The sequence below is a fragment of the Catharus ustulatus genome, chromosome 2 (assembly GCF_009819885.2).
Source record: "Catharus ustulatus isolate bCatUst1 chromosome 2, bCatUst1.pri.v2, whole genome shotgun sequence".
Taxonomy (NCBI): domain Eukaryota; kingdom Metazoa; phylum Chordata; class Aves; order Passeriformes; family Turdidae; genus Catharus; species Catharus ustulatus.
In genome coordinates this window covers 49,182,526-49,204,574 of record NC_046222.1, presented here as the reverse complement: position 1 = coordinate 49,204,574, position 22,049 = coordinate 49,182,526, and the positions used below count along the sequence as shown (strand labels likewise).

General features: G+C 39.6%; 1 protein-coding gene across 2 annotated transcripts in view; it reads left to right on the top strand.

Annotated features, from left to right (window-relative positions):
• Window positions 1-6,533: 6,533 nt before the first annotated feature.
• Window positions 6,534-22,049, top strand: part of SACS (sacsin molecular chaperone) — a 41,002-nt gene continuing 25,486 nt past the window's right edge. The window contains exons 1-4 of one of the 2 annotated variants that reach the window (XM_033052015.1): window positions 6,534-6,738; window positions 14,030-14,180; window positions 16,886-16,973; window positions 19,902-19,987. In XM_033052015.1, coding sequence (XP_032907906.1) covers window positions 6,716-6,738; window positions 14,030-14,180; window positions 16,886-16,973; window positions 19,902-19,987 — 348 coding nt within the window. In that variant the 5' untranslated portion in view covers window positions 6,534-6,715. Of the gene's footprint in view, window positions 6,739-13,762; window positions 13,830-14,029; window positions 14,181-16,885; window positions 16,974-19,901; window positions 19,988-22,049 lie in introns of those variants that run through there. The other variant, XM_033052016.2, reaches the window with a different exon arrangement.

Here is a 22,049-nt window from a genome sequence, read left to right as displayed (position 1 = left end):
ACAAAGGATCAGTAGTTGCCCAGGACACTTTTCCCCAGTATTTAGCACTAATCTCTGAGTCGTTAAAAATATTTCCTACAAAAATGCCAATTTCAGTGATAATCTAATTATTTCCAATTAGAGTGAATTAACTTTAATTCTTACTTCAGTTAGAAGTTCAGTTTCTGCACTATTTTTCCTAATAGCCATGTCATCTAGGTTTCCATGTTGAATGCTAAAAATAACAGGGAATGCTACTTGTCTTTGCTACCTTGCTCTATAATAGTTTGTGAATGACGCTTTCTAAGTAAAAAGGGCATATCTCAAACTGTATCCAGAAATCATTTGGAAGCTATTGCAGGGTAGAGATGCATCATTCAGTGAACAAGTGCACTGCACACAGCCTGCAGTCCAAAACTGCTGTCCTGACAAGATGAATCAGAGCTCAGCTTCATCAGATGTATTTATGTCAGCGATACACTTTTGTCTCACCTGGAGATCCCTCAAACTGGGGCTGTCTGTGTATCTCATCCCTCCCAAAGGACAGAATGACTTGGCAGGCTCATGATGTCATCAAGACTACCTCATCATAAACTTTCCAGTAACCCAGTGTGAGGAAAGGTTCTTCACAAGAATAATAGAGGCCAGGAGAAGTATTGGGAGAAGATTTACCTTCAGAAATGCTCCTTTGAGAGTTGTTAATATTTTCCCCTCCATGAAAATATTGGAAATATACTGTAACTGTAGACTTGAAATTCTTTTGTCAGGCTTTTGTCAGTCGAATGCAGATTTCCGAGTTGTAGTCTAAGAACTTCAATCTAACTCAAACTTTAAAGAATGAGATACTGCAAAACACATTCATACAATCAATCAATCAATCAATCAATCAATCACATATATGTATATCTGATACAGGTTAGTGCTTTTCGGCTATCAATCTTTCCTGAATTCAAATAACTGTAAATAAAATGGGAAACTTCCATATAATAAGAGATACTCATTTAGCAAAAGCAGGAAAAAAATATTTCCGCACTTGAAAATCTTTGCTTTTCAAGACTTTCAAATTACTGTGAAAAAGAATTCTTTACAATCTTCATTGCAAAATAATAATAATAATAATAATAATAATAGTAGTAGTAGTAGTAGTAGTAGTAGTAGTAGTAGTAGACACTGAACTGTCCTTGGCAGACAGAAAGTCCAGCTAAAAAAACAACTACTCTTCTCATCAGGCATCCTTCCTTCCTGGCCATCTGTGCTGCAAAGTGACCAAAGGGGAAGATGCTAGGCCAGAGAGTAGTGAGGCCACCTATCATATTGGTAGCATTCAGGGAACAGTAATGCCTAAATCAAACATCAATTTATTTTACTCATTGAAGATATTTTTTTTTAAAGAACTGAACCCATGTACTTTTCATTGAAACATTGAAGTTAGATCAATAACAATGTTTGGACATAGCTAAACCCTTCACTTAAGGGTAAAAATAAAAATAATTTTAGATACAATGTGTGAAAAGATAACTTTCCATATATGTGTATTACTTGTTATAATTATTTGCAGTCTGATTTACTTGCTAAGCAAGAAAACTTTCTAGTATTTTTTCCTAATTTTTTTTTTACTTTAAACATTTGAATGTAAACAAATAGTTACTTATGTACATAAAAAAAAAAAAAATCAAGTATTCTTATTTAGTACAGTTCAGTATACCTATGCCTGAACTGCCTGTTAGCTTACAGTTCAGGAAGCAATGCAGAAGGAATTTGGATACCAAGATTAGGTATTCAGCACTTAGGGAATAACTGACCTTAGAGTATATAACCATCCTAAGTTCATCTTTGGAATAAGTTCAGTTTCAATTTAAGTGCTTATCCGCAAAGTGTGCTTCAGGTGCACTCTGAGACTTCATGTATCTGTTACAATGGTTTTCTGTGTACAGCACAGTACAGTGTCCTTATGTAACGAAGAGGGATGCTTCGGTTTCCAGGTATTTCAGTCACTAGTAATGTTGCAAAGCAATAATTAGAAGTGTGAGTTTTCCAGGTTACTCTTGAAGAAAAATACTTGAAGAAGTTTTTTTTTTTAGTTAAATCCAAACAAAATCGAATTTAAAAGAAACAAAGAAAAGAGAAGGAAATCTGTAAAAGCACTCAGTTCCCTTCCTTCCTGTGGAATTGTATTTTCAGAGCACTTGACCAATCCCTTTTCCTTCCAGCTCTGTATCACTTATAGAGACTGAGTTCAATAAAAACTATGTAATTATTCTGAAATTTTAGTATTTTCTGTGTAAGTGTTCCGTTCCTATCTTGTCCTTCATCTGGTTTCTCATCAGGAATTTGACACTGACACCCCACTGTTAGATACTTCATAAACTCTTGCATTGGCAAGCCTACACAGAACAGTGTGTTGCTATGGTGGATGGTCCAGACAGTTTCAGATGTTAGAAATTAGCGTTCAGCTCAGACTTGGTGTACCCCCCTGCTTTAGAGCAAGAAGAGCTTATCAATAAGCTGTTTATCTCTAAAGGCATCATATCATGCAGTCGAATCATAACTCATACGCTATTTTTTCCTCGGCTTAATAGCCCATTGTTTATATCTTTGTGACTGCAGTGCTCTTTAGACTTTTGTATGATGGCTCACAGACAGTGTCAGTTTCCCATCTCATTGGAAAGCCCATTAAAAGATCCAGAACCAACACCAGGTACAAATGGTTCTCCTTCTGTTTGTCCTTTTTTTACGGCAACCATTGCTTTAAATTTCAGAGGAAAGGTCTTAAAATGTCCACATTTCTGGAGAGCAGCAGTGAGGTCTTAACCACATGGCTCTTTCTCTCAGTTTTGGGGTTTTTTAAAAGACTTTTCCCCCTGCTGCTATGCATTGTTGAGAGATCACTTTGAGATGTCATTTGGTATCTGAGTTTACTTCATCAAAATTAGATGAAAGGATTCTTTATGCATTATTCAATCACATAGTCCCAAGTGGTTACTGTGAGGTCATTTGAAAACCATAGAATCAAACTTATTCATACCATTGCAAGCAATTTTTAGGGTTTTCCTACTGATGCATGTAATCCTACTTCTTGAGTCACTTTTTCCATAAGTGAAGTATGGCAGGTCTTGTGTTAAACACATTTCATTTTAAGAATTGTGTTGTTTTTGTTCCTCTAAGAAAGAAACAAATAAAGTTGGTATGGGACCTATTTTTGGTTTCATTTATTATTTTATATCTGATACAAATTTCCTTAACTCCATGGCTCAAGAATGTTTTTGCACTTTGATTGCTAAACCTCCTCCACCAAAATTCAAGACACACATAAAATTCTCCAGCAAAGGTGTTTCATCCTAAAAAGTAATAAATTTCACAACAGAAAATTGGCAGAGACATTGGTTGTAACTCTTTCCATCCCACTTCCCATGAGAGATTTATGGTTGGCTATAGAATAAATTCAATTAGAGAATGTTCTCAGATGCTGCACCTCAGTATAATGTAAAAGTATAAGGTAACCTGAATGACCAGCTCAGGAACTGGGGAAGTGTAAGGTCAGCAAGTTAAGTGTGCCAGGATAAATCTGTATCTGGTATCTGACAGCCAAGTTGGCTCTGTTTCTTACTATGGGAGACAACATAGACATGACAGTGTTGAAATCTGTCAAGGATTGTAATGTGATCTGGTACAAAACTGACAACACCTTTTGGTCACATCTATGCTGGCAAGACCAAGCACCTTCGAGGACTACTGGAATTATTTGCGGGTGTAGGGATGTCACTTCACACTGTGCTATAACACGATTTTCTGCTAAGCAAACTATTTATTGTATTAATAATTCTAGGCTGTTTTTAGGTAATTTGGACCACTCAATTTTCTGAACAAGGTGTTATAGTCAAAAATCCTATAAGATATTTTTGTTTTCCTAGCATGAGTCAGTACAAAGAAAAGTAACATATCAAGGGGGCGACATAATAAAGGACAATCTTTGAGAGACCAAGTCTAGAAATAGAATGGAGTCTGAGAAAGTGTGTCACTCACTAATTATGGAGACTCTGTCTTCTAAAGTCATAATTAGCTTTCTATTACTTTCTATTATAATATATTTTTCCTTTATCGTTCCTCAAGGCAATTGAAGCTGCTCAAATAACTTGAAATACTTTTTATGTGTGGCTTTTCTAATGACATTTTAAGGGAACTAGTATAAGCTATCCTTGTATTCCAGCCATGGATGCACACACAGTCCCTGGACCTCTTGAGCCTGGCTTTCCACTGCAGCCAAAATATCTTTCCTTAGCACTTCCCTCCCAACTGCAACCCATTATGCAGCTGGGCTCTCTTTGAAATCATTCATATCTGGGAAAATGGGCCTGGATTTGTAAGGCCCTTTGCTTCAATCTTTATTACTTAAGTACGACTTCAAGATGGACTTTTCTTTGGATTATAAGATAATATTATATATATGTATAATAAGAGATAAACATCTCAGCATCTACAGAAAGAAAAAATTATATTGAAGCCACTAACATTATTATAACACTAACTTAAATTATTCATGATGCTTGTCACAATAAACACGCATTCAGAATTCCTACATTTCGACATTTTATTTACTGAGTAGGTAAAATCCTTAAGTATTTTTAAAAAGAGAGAACCCAAGCCACAAATTCTACTTCCCTTTCTTTTATACCATTTGTATTTGAGTATCATGCTTACATCTAACTCATCTTTTGCAATTTAGCCACAGTTGTTTTCCCTTCTGGGTCAGGAAGGAATGTCTGTGCATTACTGTTTGAAGAGGGACATACCCAACTGCACATTATGAAAAGACTTGCCAAAACTGTCAGAGGCTCAGAAAAGGATTTACATTTGCACAGATGCAGAGCAATAAGGGAACACCACTGTCGGTACAGTTCTCCTAAACATATCTCATAACATAACCTCTATAACATCTCTATAACATAACCCAGCTCTCTTAAGCATACCTTCCTTGGGTAACAACTTAACATTGAAGTATGCTGTTTTCTGCAGCTTGCCAGCACGTCTTGCCTCACTTGTACACTGTTCTGGTGCAGAAATTCAGTGGAAATAGTTCCCAAAGGTAGCATAGGGTAGATGTAGACCTATACAGTTTGGGACTGGGGATTAGCTGGGAAGGGTCTGAATCCTGCCAGTGGGAAGTCATTGCAAGCTAGTTAAGCTCTTCACCTAGCTGAAAGCCATTTGAATAGAAGGGAAAAATCCTTCCTCATGAATGTTCTGCCCAGCCTGTTATTTTCCCTAATGGCATAATTTTATATCTGGACTGTAATATCTAGTGTAGAGAAATAAATATCCTTGAACAGCTGCCAGTCATACTGGTTTTGGCTGGAATAGAGTTAATTTTCTTCCTAGTAGCTGGTACAGCACTGTGGTTTTGAATTCAGTATGAGAATAATGTTGATAACTTACTGATGTTGCCACTGCTGCTCAGTGATGCTTAGTTTAAATCAAGGTTTTTTTCAGTTTTCTGTGCTTTGACAGCAAGGAGGTGCACAAGAAATTGTGAGGGAACAGAGCCAGGACAGCTGAGACAAAGGGGCTGAAGGGATGTTCCAGACCATAGAACATCAGGTTGACTATATAGACTGGGAGGTATTGGCCATGAGGGATGGATCTCTGCTCAGGGATGGGCTGGGCACTGGTCAGCGGAGGGTAAGAAGTTGTTTTGTGCATCACTTTTCTTTCTTGGTTTTTATTTCTGTCTGTCTTTTTGCTATATTTCTTTGAATTGCCATTATTTCATTTTTATTAATATTAATGATAATTTCAATTATTAAGCTGTTCTTAACCCACAGATTTTACCTTTTCCCCTTGTTCTGCTCCCCATCCCACTGGGAGGGAGTGAGCAGCTGCTGGGTGCTTAGTTGCCAGTTGGCATTAAACCATGACACCCATTCAGTCAGCATACTTAAAGCTCTGCGTGTTTGTCACCGTGCTGATTGTATGGTATTAAACTGGAGGAGAAGCAGGAAACCTCACTGCTCTGTGTCAGCTCTCCCTCCGTGTGCGTACACACAGCACACAAGGCAGTTTATAATTAGCATCGTGACTCAATCCTGGTAACTGCAACTATGCCCTCAAAGGAAATGGCTTTTTCATACCCTTCGGTTCAACTGTGTTTTGTATTAATGGCCCTCCCCTTTTCCTTTGTGTCTCTTCTTCCAGAACTCCTGAGTTGATGTTAAGAAGTATCTTCTAGCAGGTGTGATGGAGAAGATATGTTAGACTTTGGGCCTCACTAATACCCTTCCAACTGTGCCTGCTTCCAAAAAAAACGGAAGACAAAGCAGAAATAGCAGCTTGCAGAATCCTGCTCTTCCAGAATCCCACTTCTTTTCAAGAAGATCAACGTAAATCAATTGCACAAGGATATAGCTGGAATTCAGGCTATGTTAAAGAAACTGAACAGACCTCTTTGCTTTCTGAGATCTGTCCTGTTGCATCTGTTCTTGTTTATACGAGAATGAACTTCTGTGAAAAATTTAGCAAGTGGCTTTAAAAGAAAACTGGAGAAGTAGCAGATGGTGATACACAAAGACATCTTGGGTAGAAAAGGCATGGAGTAAATACTGAGTTGACTTTCATATGCTTGGGCTTTCTGGTGTCCGCTGAAGAGATGATAAGCAAAAAGGATTAAAAAACAACTTTCTAATTTATAAATCCAATATCTGCTTCATGTTCCTATCAAGAAGATATCAAAGAAAAAGAGACAATGGAGATCAAGGATAAGAACAGGTAAAAATCCACCAACCAAACGAAAAACCTCCTGAAAAAATTTATTGTTAGGCCAGCATGTTCTTGCTCAAACATCCATGGTCAGTAGTTTAAAGAAATACAAAACTTACCTAGTGTTTGTACAAAATTGCTGCTTTTAAAGGTGAAATGATTTTTTAAATTATAAAATATTATATAGGTGCCAGGTTCTACTTCATTCACTTATGAATTGTCTCCATGAAATTAATGAGAACTGCTTGAAAAAACTCCTGTGACTAAAGGGTTCATAGTCTAACTTTCAATTTACAGTCTCCATTCACTATAGCACTTTTTGTAAACAAGTGAAAGTTTCCTTCCTGTGCTTGCCTAACTCTGAATTCAACATATTGTATAGGATGAATGTATAATCTTGCCAACAGCTAAAATGCAAAGCAAATTCTTTGAGTGAACGGTGTCTAAACAAATTTTATCAGATAAGTGTTTAATTGTTGTAAGTTACAAAACATTAAGTTGTATCTATAAGTGTTCTTATCTGCTGTCAGTGGGCCTGCAGGAAGAAGACAGCTTCCACCCTCAGCCTGACAATCGGCAGAATCTCCCTTGATGTGCAGTTCTTTAATGTTCTCTGCTTTTTCCTGTGTCTTGAGAAGGGGGCTTTGTATTGTGTTAGACAGTGTTTGTTAGCAACAGCTGACTACTTTTTCAGGGTCTGTTCCACTGGCTCCCTGGGTAATTCTGTGAAAATTCATGGAACTTAAATATTTTGTTTCCCATGTGATGGTGGGATAGAAAATTTGGGGGTTTGAATCTTTCTGGTTTTTTGTAGGTTAATTAACTAGGCCCTTCTCATGCAAATCTTATACATCTGGGCATCTCTGAGGATTTTTTCACTTCCCTGTGTTTACCCAGAAGAGGATGACCTGTGTGCTTTCTTCCCCTTTTCCTCCCTTCCTCTTACTAGGCCTTACATGTGACTCATGTTTCTTCTTCTGTGCCACCTGTCCTTCTGTTTCCTGCAGGACAAATTGTAGCTTGTATTTCTGTATGGACCTATGTTATGAGTGAGACAGGACTAATACAGAGGTGGAAAAGAGCTAGTACTATCTGGAAGGATATTGCTGGATATCATCCACTATCTGATGAAGAGACAGTTGCAGAAGTCTTGAAGTTGTGTTTTTCCACAATGATTACGACTACTTGTCTTGTATTTCCTTCTATTTTATATTCTAGTTCTCCCTAAATACAAAGGACTCTGTTCACTGATGCCTAGAAGATGTTATGAAACTTTGGAGCATGATTAGGTGCAGTATTCAGAAAAAATAGGGATCAGTAAATACAGTAATTTCACAAATACAAGCCGCAGCAATTTGACAAAAATTTTGGTGGAAACCCGGAAGTGCGGCTAATACTCGGGGGTGGCTAATATGTGAATAATTTTCTGACATTTATAACCCCAGACGTGCCAGCCAGGGTGCCAAGCCAAGCACCTGCCAGTAAAAGCCGGTATTCCGCGATTGTTACAGTGTTACTCTGTTGCCCTGGCTCCCTGCAGGCAGCACGGGGGGCGGGGAGAGAGGCGGGAGAGCTCTCTTCCCTCCTCTGCCGCAGCCCAGGGGAGAGATGGGGGGGGGGGGCACGCCGCCATTGCCGTGGCTCGGGGAGGAGGTGGGGTGCTCTGTCCCCGCCCGCCGCGGCAGGAGCAGGCAGGCTCCATCCTGGCCCGCCGCCGCTGCGGCAGGAGCGGAGAAACTCCGTCTCTGCCCGCCGCCGGTGCCACGGGCGCGGGAAAGCTCCGTCCCCGCCCGCCGCCACTGCCGTAGGAGCGGGGGAAGCTCCGTCCCTGCCTGCCACCATGGGGCAGCGCCAGCCTGGGGTGACTGAGCCCAGTGGCAGCGGTAGGCGGCCCTGAGCGGCAGCCGGCCCCGAGTGGCGGCCAGCCCCGAGCCCAGCGGCAGCGGCGGTGGCCAGCCCCAAGTGGCAGCGCTGCGCTGGGCCACCTGGCCCCATCGGTAGCCCCGAGCGGGCCGAGCCTGCACAGCCTTAGCTCAGCCAGTAAGCCCCACCCTCCCGCGGTTCTGTTACTAATTGGTAACTTTGTTGCACGTGGGTCCTCGCTGCGAACGACAGAGCGGCTTATATTCAGGTGCGGCTTATTTATGGACAAAAACTGAAATGTTTGCCAACACCCAGAGATGCGGCTTATACTCAGTGCGGCTTGTATTCGTGAATTTACTGTACCACTTAAAATGTTTAATGCATGTGTAATCTGGGCCATTTTAGTTACTGAGTTGATTTTCCTCAGTGGGAAGATAGTAGCTTCATTAGCTCTGAAATTAAAATAGGAAAAATGTCTTAAGGTAGTATGGAAAAACCCCAGCTTTAATAACCTGATAAATCTGTGTCCTAAATGGAGAACAAAACCTAGGCCTGGGTTAATGAATGTGCTTAGGAACCTACATTATTCAATTCAATTTGCAAATTTATGCTCTGCTCTTTTGATGTTTCAAGGTTAGCGTGGATGTTCTGAATCTGTCTCTTATTGGCACCAAAGGCCAAAAAGAAAATACCACCAGCAATTTAACATATTGCTTATTAAAAAATGTATGCCAACATCAGCTCTTGCAACACTGTAGTCCCTCCTATTGCAATCCCTAAAGAGCAATTGAGAAGTTTATTTTTATCATTTGGTTTAATCTTTGGCATAATTGGAAATGTCAAACATTTTGTACTGGTATTTTGTTATTTGGACCATCTGGAATTGAAAACTGTGATTCTCAGTAATTTAAATTTGTGGAGTCCTGGTTACTGCTCTATAGTTGTTATCTTCAAGGACTTAGCTTAAAGCAGCATTTCCTTAAAGGTGGATCAAAGAGGAAATTTTACGTCAGCATTTGAGATTTTGAAATTTTGTAATTTATTTTTGCCTTCTTGCTTTGCTCTTTATTTGCAAAGAATAAACTGAAACAACTTTCATAGGTCATTTGAGTATTTTCCATAGAATTGGCTTAGTGCCATCAAGGAACTCACTTGAACACTAAAGCAAATCACAGAGACAACAAAATCATTAGATAATGATTTATTATCTAATATCATTAATATAACAGAAAATAAATGTCTGTTTCTTGTCTCTGTACCTTTCATGGTTTTCCTTGTTTTTAGTAGTATTCAAAAGTATCCTGTTCTGTTGATATTTGATGTTTAGAGACACATCAGCTTGAAAAAGCAGTAAGATAATACTTCAGTTCTTCAATGTTTGACTAAGCTATGGTCATGTAGGTATTTTGCTTAGAAACTGCTAATGGTTTCACATGAGGGGTGCAAAGTTGGAGTATTTATTTAAACTCACTGCACCAATCTAAAATAAATTGTCTCATCAAAATATCAAATTTGTGTAATAGATCTGAGGAAAAAGGAGATGTTTGTTTGACTCAAACACTTCACATGCCATAGGTTGGGGGTTTTTTTGGCCATTTGTACTGGATAGAACTCCAGCTAGAAAAAAAATAGTTAGTGGAGCTGTTCAAAGGAAACAGAAACTATAAAGTAGTGGGTGGCTTGCTAATGACTAGCACATGTGTCATCAACAAATGGAAGGCTTATTTTCAAACTTCTTGAAAAGGCATTAGTAACCAAGGGGAAAGCAATCTCCTAGCAGTGACTACAGACCAATGCAATCTTTAATCTCTGACTGCTGGAAAATACCTACAGTGCAATGTTTAAAACATCTGCTGGTAACATTTAAGGAGTTGATTTAAGAATGAAGGTCAGTGCCTGCTGTGTCATAGAAAGCTTTGCTGTAAATTTGGTGTGCACTGTCTCAAACCCAGATGAAGTTGTTGAGTCATTGCTCCTTGCCTGCCTGCACTGCAGAATGTTACTTGCTGTGCTGGAAGCTGCTGTGCTGCAGCGGTTTTCCTCTGGTAGGAGTGACCTAATCACGTCTGTATCTTATCACAGCATACACTCTTTTTGTAGACTTCATTCCATCTTTCTAATCAACTGACAGGATGGACGGGACTTGCATCCATCTTTTTCCTTCTACTGCAGTCTTATTTTAAATAATTGGAAATATGAGATGATTCTACAATGCAGAATGTCTTCAAGGAAGTGTTACTGTGAAAATGGTTTTCATTTTATAAAAAGAATGTTATGTTGCAGAGATTGTTAAATTTTTTTTGTATTTCTTTTTTATTGCATGTCTCTTCTTGTATAGGTTATATGACTTCATTCTGAACCAAATAGAATTTATTTATAGCCACAGGAGAATTTTCCATATGTATTTTTAAATCTAAATGCTTTTTTGCTTGGAAAAGTGGGTATAAAATTGTTAGCATAGGAAAATCTATATATAATATTTAAAAACTCTCAAATCAAATGCAACCCTTTTATATGTAAAAGTTGGTTGGTTTGGTTTTTTTAAATTACCATGAATAGCCAAAAAATTCCTAGCTGGTAAGGTCAAATGATTTTTTTTGAAACATTGTCATATAAAATCATTTTCAGTAGTTCTGCATAACAAATTTGTACATGATACCTTGAGCTTTGCTAGGATTACCCAGATTCCAAGCTCTGTTTTCAAATGGATAAGTGAGATTTTAAAATTTATTTTTGTTGTTGTTGTTGCAAAAATCTGCAAGCTGGAACATGTACTGTCTTTTTTTTTTTTCCCCGTCAGTCAGTGTGATTTCTGTATCATCAATTTCTAGGATATTTTTATTTAAAAATGAAGAAAAAGTAAGGGGATCTGATTTGTGAGAACAGGCATGGCTAATTTCCAATAGCTCAAGAGTCCAACTCCTTTGTCCAGAACCTTGAAAGATTCCACTTCTGTATTACCAGTTCTTCCCAACTCTTCCCTTCTACTAAGAGGTCACATACTAGACAGAATCTGTGGTACACAAAGTATTTTTCCTGTAATATTAATGTTAAATCATCACAGGACATAATTTGTGAGTATTGTCATGTGACATCACATAGGTTGGGGAACTTCAGCCTGGCACTGACAGCAGGATGGTCCATGGCCCCAAATGTGTCTCCCACCATTTGAGAACTTTCATAAGGAGAGGTGGCTGTTACTTGAGATAGCTTTGTCCCATTCAAACACTTGTGCATGCTTCACAGGATGCTAAATTCCTCCCGTGATCCCAAGCAGAGAAGAAGAATTAGATGTTGCCAGCTTGGCTTGGTGCTTCACAACTGGTCTGGGGAGTATTTTAGTAGCTAATATGGATGGAACTGCATTGGGTTTCAACTCCTTACATTTTGCCCAGTCATCCTCATTTGTGTCCCTTCTGCAGGTATTAAGACATAAAAAGATAAACATTAAGAAATTAGAAAGCAGCCTTCTCATGCTTTTGGACATAGTAGAAAAATTCTGTGATGATGAACTCTGAAGGGGATGTAACAAAATGGAAAGCTGAAAGGACAAAACAATAGAAAAATGATCAAAGTCCTAAACCAAAGCAAAGAGAGACATCTTGTTTATGTTACAATAGTTTTTTATTATTTCTGGTGAAAGCATGATCAGATCCACAATATTGTCAACATTTTCTTATAGTCTTGTAGAATTCAATATACAAATATTGCAGATTAATAAAATCAGTTGTTGTAGCACTGGTATCTACCTACTTAGATACCATGTTGGATCCTGATCCACCAGATCTTTGCGGGTTTTTTAGCTTTCTATCAATTTCAGTGGGCTTTTTTTTTTTTTTTTTTCCTCAGCTTGATACACTTTCTGCAAAGGTTCATTGTGTCTTTTTCCCCTTCCACAGAAACTCTGTTGCCTTTGGCGGTCAAGCATCAGTTTTAGCTCCCTGTCATTGAGTTAGGTCTTAAATGTTTTTAGTTTAGTCATGGATTGGAATTGATGACCCACTGGAATGAAGTGGAACTGTTGGCTGGAGGTCTGTAGTCTATATTTTTGGTCAAAGCAGGAGGATCAGTATTGGTTCAGGTCAGCCATGTACCTCTAGACAGCTCCCCTCTTAGTGACAGGATTTTCATGAGAACCTACCAAGCTACAATTTGTTGCCACTGCCCCTTGTTAGTCTTGCACTACTAAGCAGAGCTCAGGTCCATGGCCTTTGAAATTGTCCTTCAGGTATATGCAGGACGTTACTGCACCCTATGGTCTCCTTATCCTCAGACTAAACCCCCCAACTCCTCTCCTATACTCCTTTTAGGTGACATGCTTTGGGGGCCTGACCCTGTCAGTAACCCTCTGCCTGGGAACAAAGCAAGCCCAAAACACCACTATGTCCTGGTCACAGTATCCTAGACCCAGCCTCATCAGCACTGAGCAGAGACTCACTTTCCTTGATCTGGAAAGCCTGGTATCCCCCAGCTCCTGGGAAGCGGGGCTGCTGTTCAGCCCCTCACTGATGCACAGCCCACGGCCCTGGGCACAGAGCTTTGTGCAGGACGAACACTAGCCTTTCTACTGGCCCCTCCACAAATTTCTCAAAGTGCCCCCTCAACTCATTGGGATCACAGGCAGGCTAAGGCTCACCTTTCAGGAGAGAAAGCACTTTCCTTAGGTCTTGAATGGACTTGACATACACCCTGTGAGATAGGGCAGGATGTAGGAACTCTGACAGGCTCTCCGACAGAGAGCAGAAAAGGTGTGTTTCCTTCTGTGTTTTGCATCCCTGAGAAACAATGAAGTTTATCAGCTGTAACGATGTGTGCTCCAAACGGTGGTGCCTGAATGCTGTGAATTACGTGAACTACCAGCTTGCTTCCCTGCCGAAGGAAGGATGTGCCTGCGGTACCATCTCTGGATCCTACCCTCAGCCAGGGCCCACGCCGTACATGCGAAGTTGCAGCCTCTGCCTCCCTCCCGGCGCCCGAGCTCTCTCTCCTGAGGGCCCGGGGGCACCAGGCCGAGGGGAGCCGGGAAACGCCTCCGTGTGCCCAGGCTGAGGAGCCGCCGGGCCCTGCCGCACCTCCGCAGCCACGGCCGTGGCTCTCAGGGCGGCACTCCCGCCGCTCCCGCCTTCTCCTCCGCCTCCTCCGCGGCGCGGGCCCCGGGCGGCGGGCCCCACCCCTTCCCCGTGCGGGGAGCGCCGCCGGCGGGCCGGGTAGCGGTCCTTTGTGTGCGGCGGCGGGATGTGAGTGCGGGCTGGGCCGGGAGGCAGCGGGATCGGCTTGGCCGCTTCCCCTCGGAGAGCGGGACAGGCGCCCGCCCGCCCGTCGCTGCACCCTGCAGGCTCCGGCGCCAGTCTCGGGCCTCCGCGGTGCCCGAGGGGGAAGCGAGCGGGCGGCGGCGCTGCGAGTCTTTTCTCATCTAGTGTCTGTCGTGTTGCCGCAGGCTGGCCCGGGTGACCGTCCTCCATGACTGCCTGGGCTGCAGGACCTTCGAGCTGCCGCCGTCCGCGGCCGTGCGGGACGTGAAGAGGCGGATCGAGGCGGAGGCCGGGCCGCCCCCCGGCGAGCAGCGCCTGTGGCACCGCGGCAGAGAGGTGAGGGCGGGCGGGGCCGGCGCCTCCGGCAGCGCCGGGCTGCGGGCAGTCCCCACCCGGGACTCGTGTCCTGCGTGGGCAGCGCGGCGTGTGCGCCTCCGGAGGTGTTCCTCTCGTGGGAGGCACCGAGGTCCTTTGCACGACCCTCATACCGCTCTTGGTGGTGCCAGCTTTTATAGTCCGAGTTTTTGTGTATGTTTATTTATTTATTTATTTATTTATTCTTTCCCTGAAGTTGTCCGTGTGGTTAATCCTGAGTTCTTTGCGGAGTTGTTGGGGAGAGCAGAAATTGACCGGAGAATGCTGATGTGTTTGCTCTGCCCTCCTGCCATTCTGGCCAGTTTCAAGAGCAGAGTTGACATCACAGTGAGATGAAAGTGGCAAGTTCAGAATTGAGGTCTGGGCACAGGAGAGAGTCGAATGAATGAATGAATGAATGAATGCCCTTGTTCTGTTGAAGGCATCAGCCTCGTGTCAGTCTTTCAGTATTGCTTTGTGTGCTTCCAGCTGTGCTCTTGGGAAATGGGAACCTGGAGACCTGGTGGGATGGGATGAGTAGAGGCAAGGAGGGGAGAGAGAGGAGGTTGGAAATTAGTGTTAAATAGGACAAGGGGATTTGCAAAGGTGTAGAGAAGAGAGAGCTCTAGGGAAACCTTATTGTGGCCTTTTTATATATAATGGGGGCTTATAGGAAAGATGGAAAGATACTTCTGCCAAGGCCTGACAGGACAAGGGACAACGGCTTTAAACCAGAAGAGGATAAGTTTAGACTGGGCACAAGGAAGAAATTTTTTAGGATGAGGATAAGACACTGAAACAAGTTGCCCAGAGAAGTTGTGGATTCCCCATGACTGGATGTGTTGACGCACAGGTTAGATGGAGCTTTGAGAGACCTGCTGTAGTTCCTGTTCATGGCAATAGTAGAACTGCATGTTCTTTAAATGTCCCATGCCAACCCAAACAATTCTATGATACAAGGAAAGATACACATGTTGGTTGTATTGTCAGGAAGCTTGTAAGAACCAGGGCAAGACAAGCATTCTTTGAGAGCTCAGGTTTGAGGCAAACTGCCTGTGTAGTTTGTATTTTGTTTTCTTGCCTGGTTTTGTGTGTCCTTGATTTTGTTCTCACCTGGCCTTCCTGTTTTGGAGGACGAACTCTGTATCACTTTCTAAAATTTGCCTGGAAGCAAAGGTCTGACTGGCACAGAAAACTTATCTTTTGCAGGGAACAGTCGGTAAGCTGACTGTAATTGCTGTACTGTTTGTTTGGTGTTTTTTAAATAATAAATTAGAATATATATAAGAATATTTATTCTGTATTTTAGCAAATTTGAAAGTCCTTTATAAACTTTTGATCTCCTGTTTACTGGCATCAAATGATTTTTTAAATTTTATGAGTAGTAGAATATTCATTCATAAATAATTTTTTTTCCATGGGAACAGTTATGTGCAATTTACAGATGTTAAGTAAAGTCCAGTATCTTTTTCTCTCATAGTCCCTTACCATATTAAACTATTGATTTGGATCTATTCAATGCCCAAGTTTCTAGTGGTGTCTCGGTACAAAAATTTTACCTTAGAATATTAGGTTAGTGTGTCCTTTTAATGCTTGGTGATAGGTTCCAGCATTCTGTGGATTGATTTATTTTAGTGATTTCAGGGTAGTTATACTCAATTTTATGTCTTGAGAAAGTTCGACTCAAGTACAGTATTTCTGCAGTTTTACAATAAACCCACTGTTGTTTTAATCATTATTTAAAACTGGTGTAAGTAAAAAGGAATGTAAATTTATTTTCTTACTAATGTTGTTAAATAATGATTGCATACTCTGGACTAGGGCTGTCTTTTACTAAATGTAGTTAGATTGTAAGCATCTATGTCTGTGTAAACACCAAGTGCTTTCTCGTGATTTGTTCTTACCCATCAAAGTGAGGAAGTATTCCCAAAATCTACTATAAACTGACACTAATATAATAATATAATTTCACATAATAAAATCTTAATGTAGTTTCTAATTAGTACAGTGGCCTTCTAATTCTGCATTTGTTGTTGCATGCAGGATAACGTGTCTTATATGAGTTTTCTAGCAACAATTTGTATATGAATGAGATACACATATGAAACTAGAATTGCATCAAAACCTTTATGTGCTATGATTACGTAATAGTTTTCCCAATGGCTGCTAAGGAATGTGTTGCTTAGTTTGCCTCAGTTTCTCTATGATGTTCCTGATGGGGCACTGCAGGCTGGATTAGGTGACTTTCAGTGGTCCCTTCAACCTTGATCGTGCGTGGTGAGTCTGCATGTAGAGGTAGTGGGGGATGAAGCTGTTGAATTCTTCAGGGGTGTTTCTCTGACACGCTTTTGTCTCTACACAGTGTCTTGCCAGCTGCTTTGAGCTGATATTAATTAGTTTAAGCCCCCTATGAAGTTGCATACCCAGATGTACTTGTGGAGTATACAGACCATATACTTCCTGTATATGTTAATTTTTTTTGTGGGCATGCACCTTAGAACAATAACTGCTTTGGTTTTATGTTTCCAGAACTTCCCTGAATACAAAACTTTTTCAGTTGTAGAAACAAGAGGCCGTTGCTTACTCTTAGTATGCTTCTACAAGCATTTTTTCCACCTGATTTGTTTAAGTCCTGTTATTACCAAACTGAAACTTCTGACCAAAATCTGTCTTATTTTTTCCTTCAGTTATCTGATGGTATCAAGATTGTGGATCTTCAGAAGTCTCAAAATCAAGTTTTTCTAGAGCTTCAGTCAAAAGGGTTGAAAGGAGGAGGTATGGAAAATATGTGTCTCTGTTTAAAACTAGAAACTCAAAGCATTTTCTGATGCAATAGGGAGTTAATTGAATTTTTATCTTCTTTAAATGGGAAGAAATTATTTTTCATGTAAGTCCTAGGTTTGTCACTTGTTCTTTTAATTCTGCTCTAGAAAAATTAAACTCCTCTTTTTAAGTGCCTTGGTTTATTTTCTTCCTGTGATATAATGTATATAATTTAGGTTATTGCTGTCCTTTGGAATCAATAAGACTTGCCTTTCAATAGTGTTGTAGCTGCCTTGTCTCATATAAAATGAGCTGGATATTTGAAAACAATTCAGACACTGAAAGGATATCTGTTCAGTAACCACCATGTAAAAAAATTATAACACTGATGAAAATTTCTGGATTTCTTTGGTTGTTTTTAGGGTTTTTTCTTTGATAGTTGGTTTTCTTTTGATTCTGTCTGTTACTTTAATTTTTATTAAAAAACCTGAAGGTATATCTTTTCATATGGTATCTTGATAACTGAATATGTTCAGAAATGCTCTAACTGAAATCTGTCATGATTATTTTATTTGACTGCTAGCATTAATATTCTTTTCACAATAACTTTAGTGTAAGGCAATGAACTAAATGGCATCAGATGGCATGATGAAGAAGGAAACCCTTCCTTTCATGCAGATATTTTATTTGGTCTCGCAAAATGTTGTGTTTCTTAGCCTGTTCAAGGCATGTATGTACTGGATTGTGGATTTTTGGTGACAGAGGGAAGTTTGTATATTAACCAGAAGTTCCTCTAGAATCTGTAGTGATTAATAAACACCTACGAAAATGGACCTCATGGTTCTATGATATCAAACTTTTTTTGTTCTGTCATTCTTGACTGCTTGCTCTGATGTTTTTCTGTGTGTAGGCTGTGGTAGACTAAATAAAGAGTCATATTTTCTGCCATGTCAGTGTATAGAGAATAAAGTGTAGTGGCCCTAAGAAATCTGTCATGGGAAAGAAAAATGGTTGCTGTATTTTTGTGCCGAGGGTTGGAGATTTTCTGAAGAGATGTCACTGTAAGCTATCTGTGTCTAGATAAAGTGCTTAACCTTTCCTGGCCCATAGCTCTGATGCAAGTCAAGTCAATCTAAAGCATCTGAAGGCTTCAGTATGAACCTTTTGTGTTCATTCTGAAGTCTTCCAGTTCAGAGATTTTTCCATACAGCAGGTGAATCAAGACATGCTCTGAATTTCTAGCTTGGAAGTGCGTGGTCAGTAGGACCAAGCACATGGGTAGCTGAAGTACTCTGAAGATTATCCATCTCCCCTTTGTGTTCATTCATTGTTGGTGTCTATCAAATAATGCATGATCTTTTCACACGATCCAGAATAATACATGTTGGAAGGGACATCAGGAGGTTTTTACTTCAGCCTTTTCAGGGTTGATCTGGTTGAGCTTGGAAAGAAGATGGAGACTGCACACATTTTCTGGGCTCCTAAGTGCCTGACTGCCCTTGTGGTAGAACAAGTTTCTCCTTGAAATTTGTGGTACCAGTTTTGTATTAAATATGAACAGCTGTAATACTCAAGAAAAATCAGCTTAGCCTTTGATAGGATGCAGTAAATAATGACCTATAGCCAGAGTAATTGTTGTGATATGCATAGAGCTCTGCTCTTAAAGAGAACAAAGTCTGTTTTCAATCCTGTCACTTAGAAGTTGTCTGTTTTTGTAGTGGTTCCCATGGTGAATGAAATGTGTTGTTTAAACACTTCCACCTGCCTGTCCAACTTAGAGAAGATCAGTTACTTGATTTTAGATAATTTCTGTTAATCAGTTCACCTTATTTTGGAGGTATGCATATTGCATATTGACTTTCATATACTTCTGTATAGTGCAGAAATAACAGAAGTTATTAAATACTTCACACATTCAGCTGTCAGTTGCAATTTCTTGCTTATTTTTTCATTGATGCTATTAAGTTATTTTATATAGTGACACAAGAAAATTTTAAAGACAAAATATTTGATGTTTTTGCTTGATGCTTTCTCCACAAATAGAATTCTTATTTGTCTCCTTTTTCCCACTTTGCTTTTTTCATCCTAGTGTTTTATTCCAGAATATACATAATATGCAAGTTTGAATCTTTGTGCTTGATAAACACATGTATATATGTAAAAGAGAGGGAGAGAATAATTACTTGTTAATAATTTTAAAAGGAACCTTTAGATGAGGCATCATTAGGGTCTGTTTTCCTTGTGAGGATTGCATCATTGCTATTTGTTTGAAGCACATGTTTTATGGTTTGGTTTAGGGAGCTGCCCTTCAGTCTCAGACTGGAGTTTGAAAGAGTATTGAACCTTTCATTTTGTGATAGACTTTTCTCTTGGAGCAGATGTTCATAATACTGGGACTCCTTTCCCTCCAACATTAGACCCTGGCAACACCAAGGCTGGCACCAGGTCCATGCCCAGAGTATGTCAGAACAGGAGGTTTACATTAGAGCCAAAACCTTCTGTGCCTGTGTGTGTAGCTGTCAGTAGGGATCGTCACTGACTATAAAAGAGTTAGAGCCACTGCTTCCCTGGAATACTGTCCTGCTACTTAAAAACTAGCAATCCTTTAGAAATTGCTAATTTTGAACATCCAGTAGTTGGAATTGTGGTATAACTATTGCAAAGACTTAGCCCACAAGTTTATTTCATCTAGATATGAAACAACTCGTTGACTTCAACATCAAGACTGCTGTTTCACCTTTTTTAATTAACAGATATATAATGTAGGATTCTCACAGTTGATTCTGGAAAGACAAGATTTTACAGTAACAGGCCTTGAGTTGAAGAAATTATTGTTTTTTAAATTTAAAATTTAAATTGTTTATTATTTTTTAAAATCTGAAATTAAGTGCATAGTAGTATAATACACAGCTTTAAAAAATTTAATTTGTTTGTTTTTAGGTCGTTTTGGGCAAACAACTCCACCACTTGTTGATTTTCTAAAGGATATATTAAGAAGATATCCAGAGGGAGGACAGATTCTTAAGGTAGACAATAAATAGTATTTTTAACAGTAATTCAATATGCGTGACATAAGGCCAAACTTTAACACTACCCAGCAAAACTTGTGGTTGTTTTATCTTATGTTCACTGGGCTACTATGCTTCCATTTCTGTGGACAAGGCAAAGTAAGCTGTGTGCTTTGTGTGGTTTTTTGTATTTTTTTTTGTTTAAACATTTCTGAGTTTGCTCATTAGAGGAGGAATTGTGTGTTTTATCATAACTTCCTATGCTAAAGTCTGAAAACAGCAGTTTGATTTTTTTTAAGAGCATCTGGGGCGATTAGTTAGGTGTTAAACTTCTCTTCCAGCATGCTTCATCACATGGATGGTTGGAAATTAATTTTCTTAGTGTGTGGGAATACTATGTTCTAGCTAATGGGATTTGATACAGATATGTTATCTATCTCTACTTGCATATATGCAAAACACACCAATACAAATGTTGACAGATGATGACAGTTCTTTATGTCTGTTGTTTTGTTTGCAACCGTGGAACTAGAAGCTGATTGTGCTTAGTGGGAATGCCCAAGATAAGCATATCTTCAACTGCTTTGGCAAATTGCCTCCTGGGTATGTTCTAAGCAGTGTCTGTACCTAGGAGGGGTGCATACATTTTTATAATTTCTCAGTACTTAATGCATCTGTAAAATGCATTTGAATTAAGAAGGGCTCAGACCTCCTCAACATTTTAAACCCAAACTTTTTTTCCAACATGAAGAAATAAGGTAATGTCCTTAGAAATCAGATAGGTAAATCTAAAAGTAGAAATGATGCTATTTTCATAGTTTACAATTTAGGGTTAACAGATGGTTAGAGAGAGATTACTACCAGGAATTTTGCTGATACCTTTTTATTTCAGTGTTTTGATTCTTCAGATACAATGCTGTTACAGCTGAATGCAGCAGTTAAACCATGTGCCACAGCATGAATGCAGGTCTAACTTCATGGTGATTGCCATGCTTAGTATTAAATGTTTCTGGAAACTTAAACCTGTCTTACTGTGTCTTCATAAAGGACTGTCACTTGTTCTTTTAGAAGAAGAACTGCATATAAATATCTTGTGAAGATTCTTTAAAGATTTGTTATTTATGCTTAACTGTAGGTATATTTCTTGCTATCTCATAATACTTCAAAATTACATAAAAGTGACAATATAATATGCATTATAGACTGAGCATACTGTCATTTTTGACAAACTGCAAAATAAACGGGTTATAATTTTGGAACCAGATACTAGATAACAGTGAGCTTATTTTAGTCTCAACAGTATACTCGAATGCAACCTAATCTGAAATACTTGCTACTAGTTGATGCATTTTTAAGTACAAGTTCATCTTGCTATCAAGTCTTTTATGTATAATTGGATGAAATTAAAGTATGAATACATTGCATGTGATGTATCTACATTGCTTTTCAATTCAGCTGAAATACTTGCTTATGCCAAGCTTGCACACCCCCACATAAACATACACACGTGTTTATGTGTCTGGAGCCCTGATACCCTGTGATGATTCAGTGTAAATAGACCATTGTGTGAGGCTGTAATCCTGTCGGTATTTATAATCACGCTTACGTGTCTGCTGTTGATGAAAATGGGACTGGGTAGGCGTATTTTATTAATGGTCATGTTTACAGAACTATTTTACTGACATTCAAGTTTTCTGTAGCTCTCACCACTGCTACTACTATTTAACAAATAATCTCAATATAAGCCTCTCTCCAGTAGGTTTCATTCAACAGGGTTGCTGCTCTGTTGGTTCATGACTTAGGGAACTACTGGACAAAACTGATTTGCAGCCCTTTGCCAGAGGGGTGTTAAAACGTGGGCATCATGGCCCAGGAATGGTTGGTTCATACTGTGAAATGTTAACTTGAACCTAATTCAGTTGATGTAAAGAAGAGTGCTATGCATTACCCTTTTGTGAATGGTTGCCCCTCTGTTGTTGTACAACTGTTTGTTAGGACTTGCCTAATACACTTTGATAAATTTGAAATTCTTTTTTTTTTCTTCTCGTGTTTGCCTTGTTTTGAGACTTTTACAGCTCTG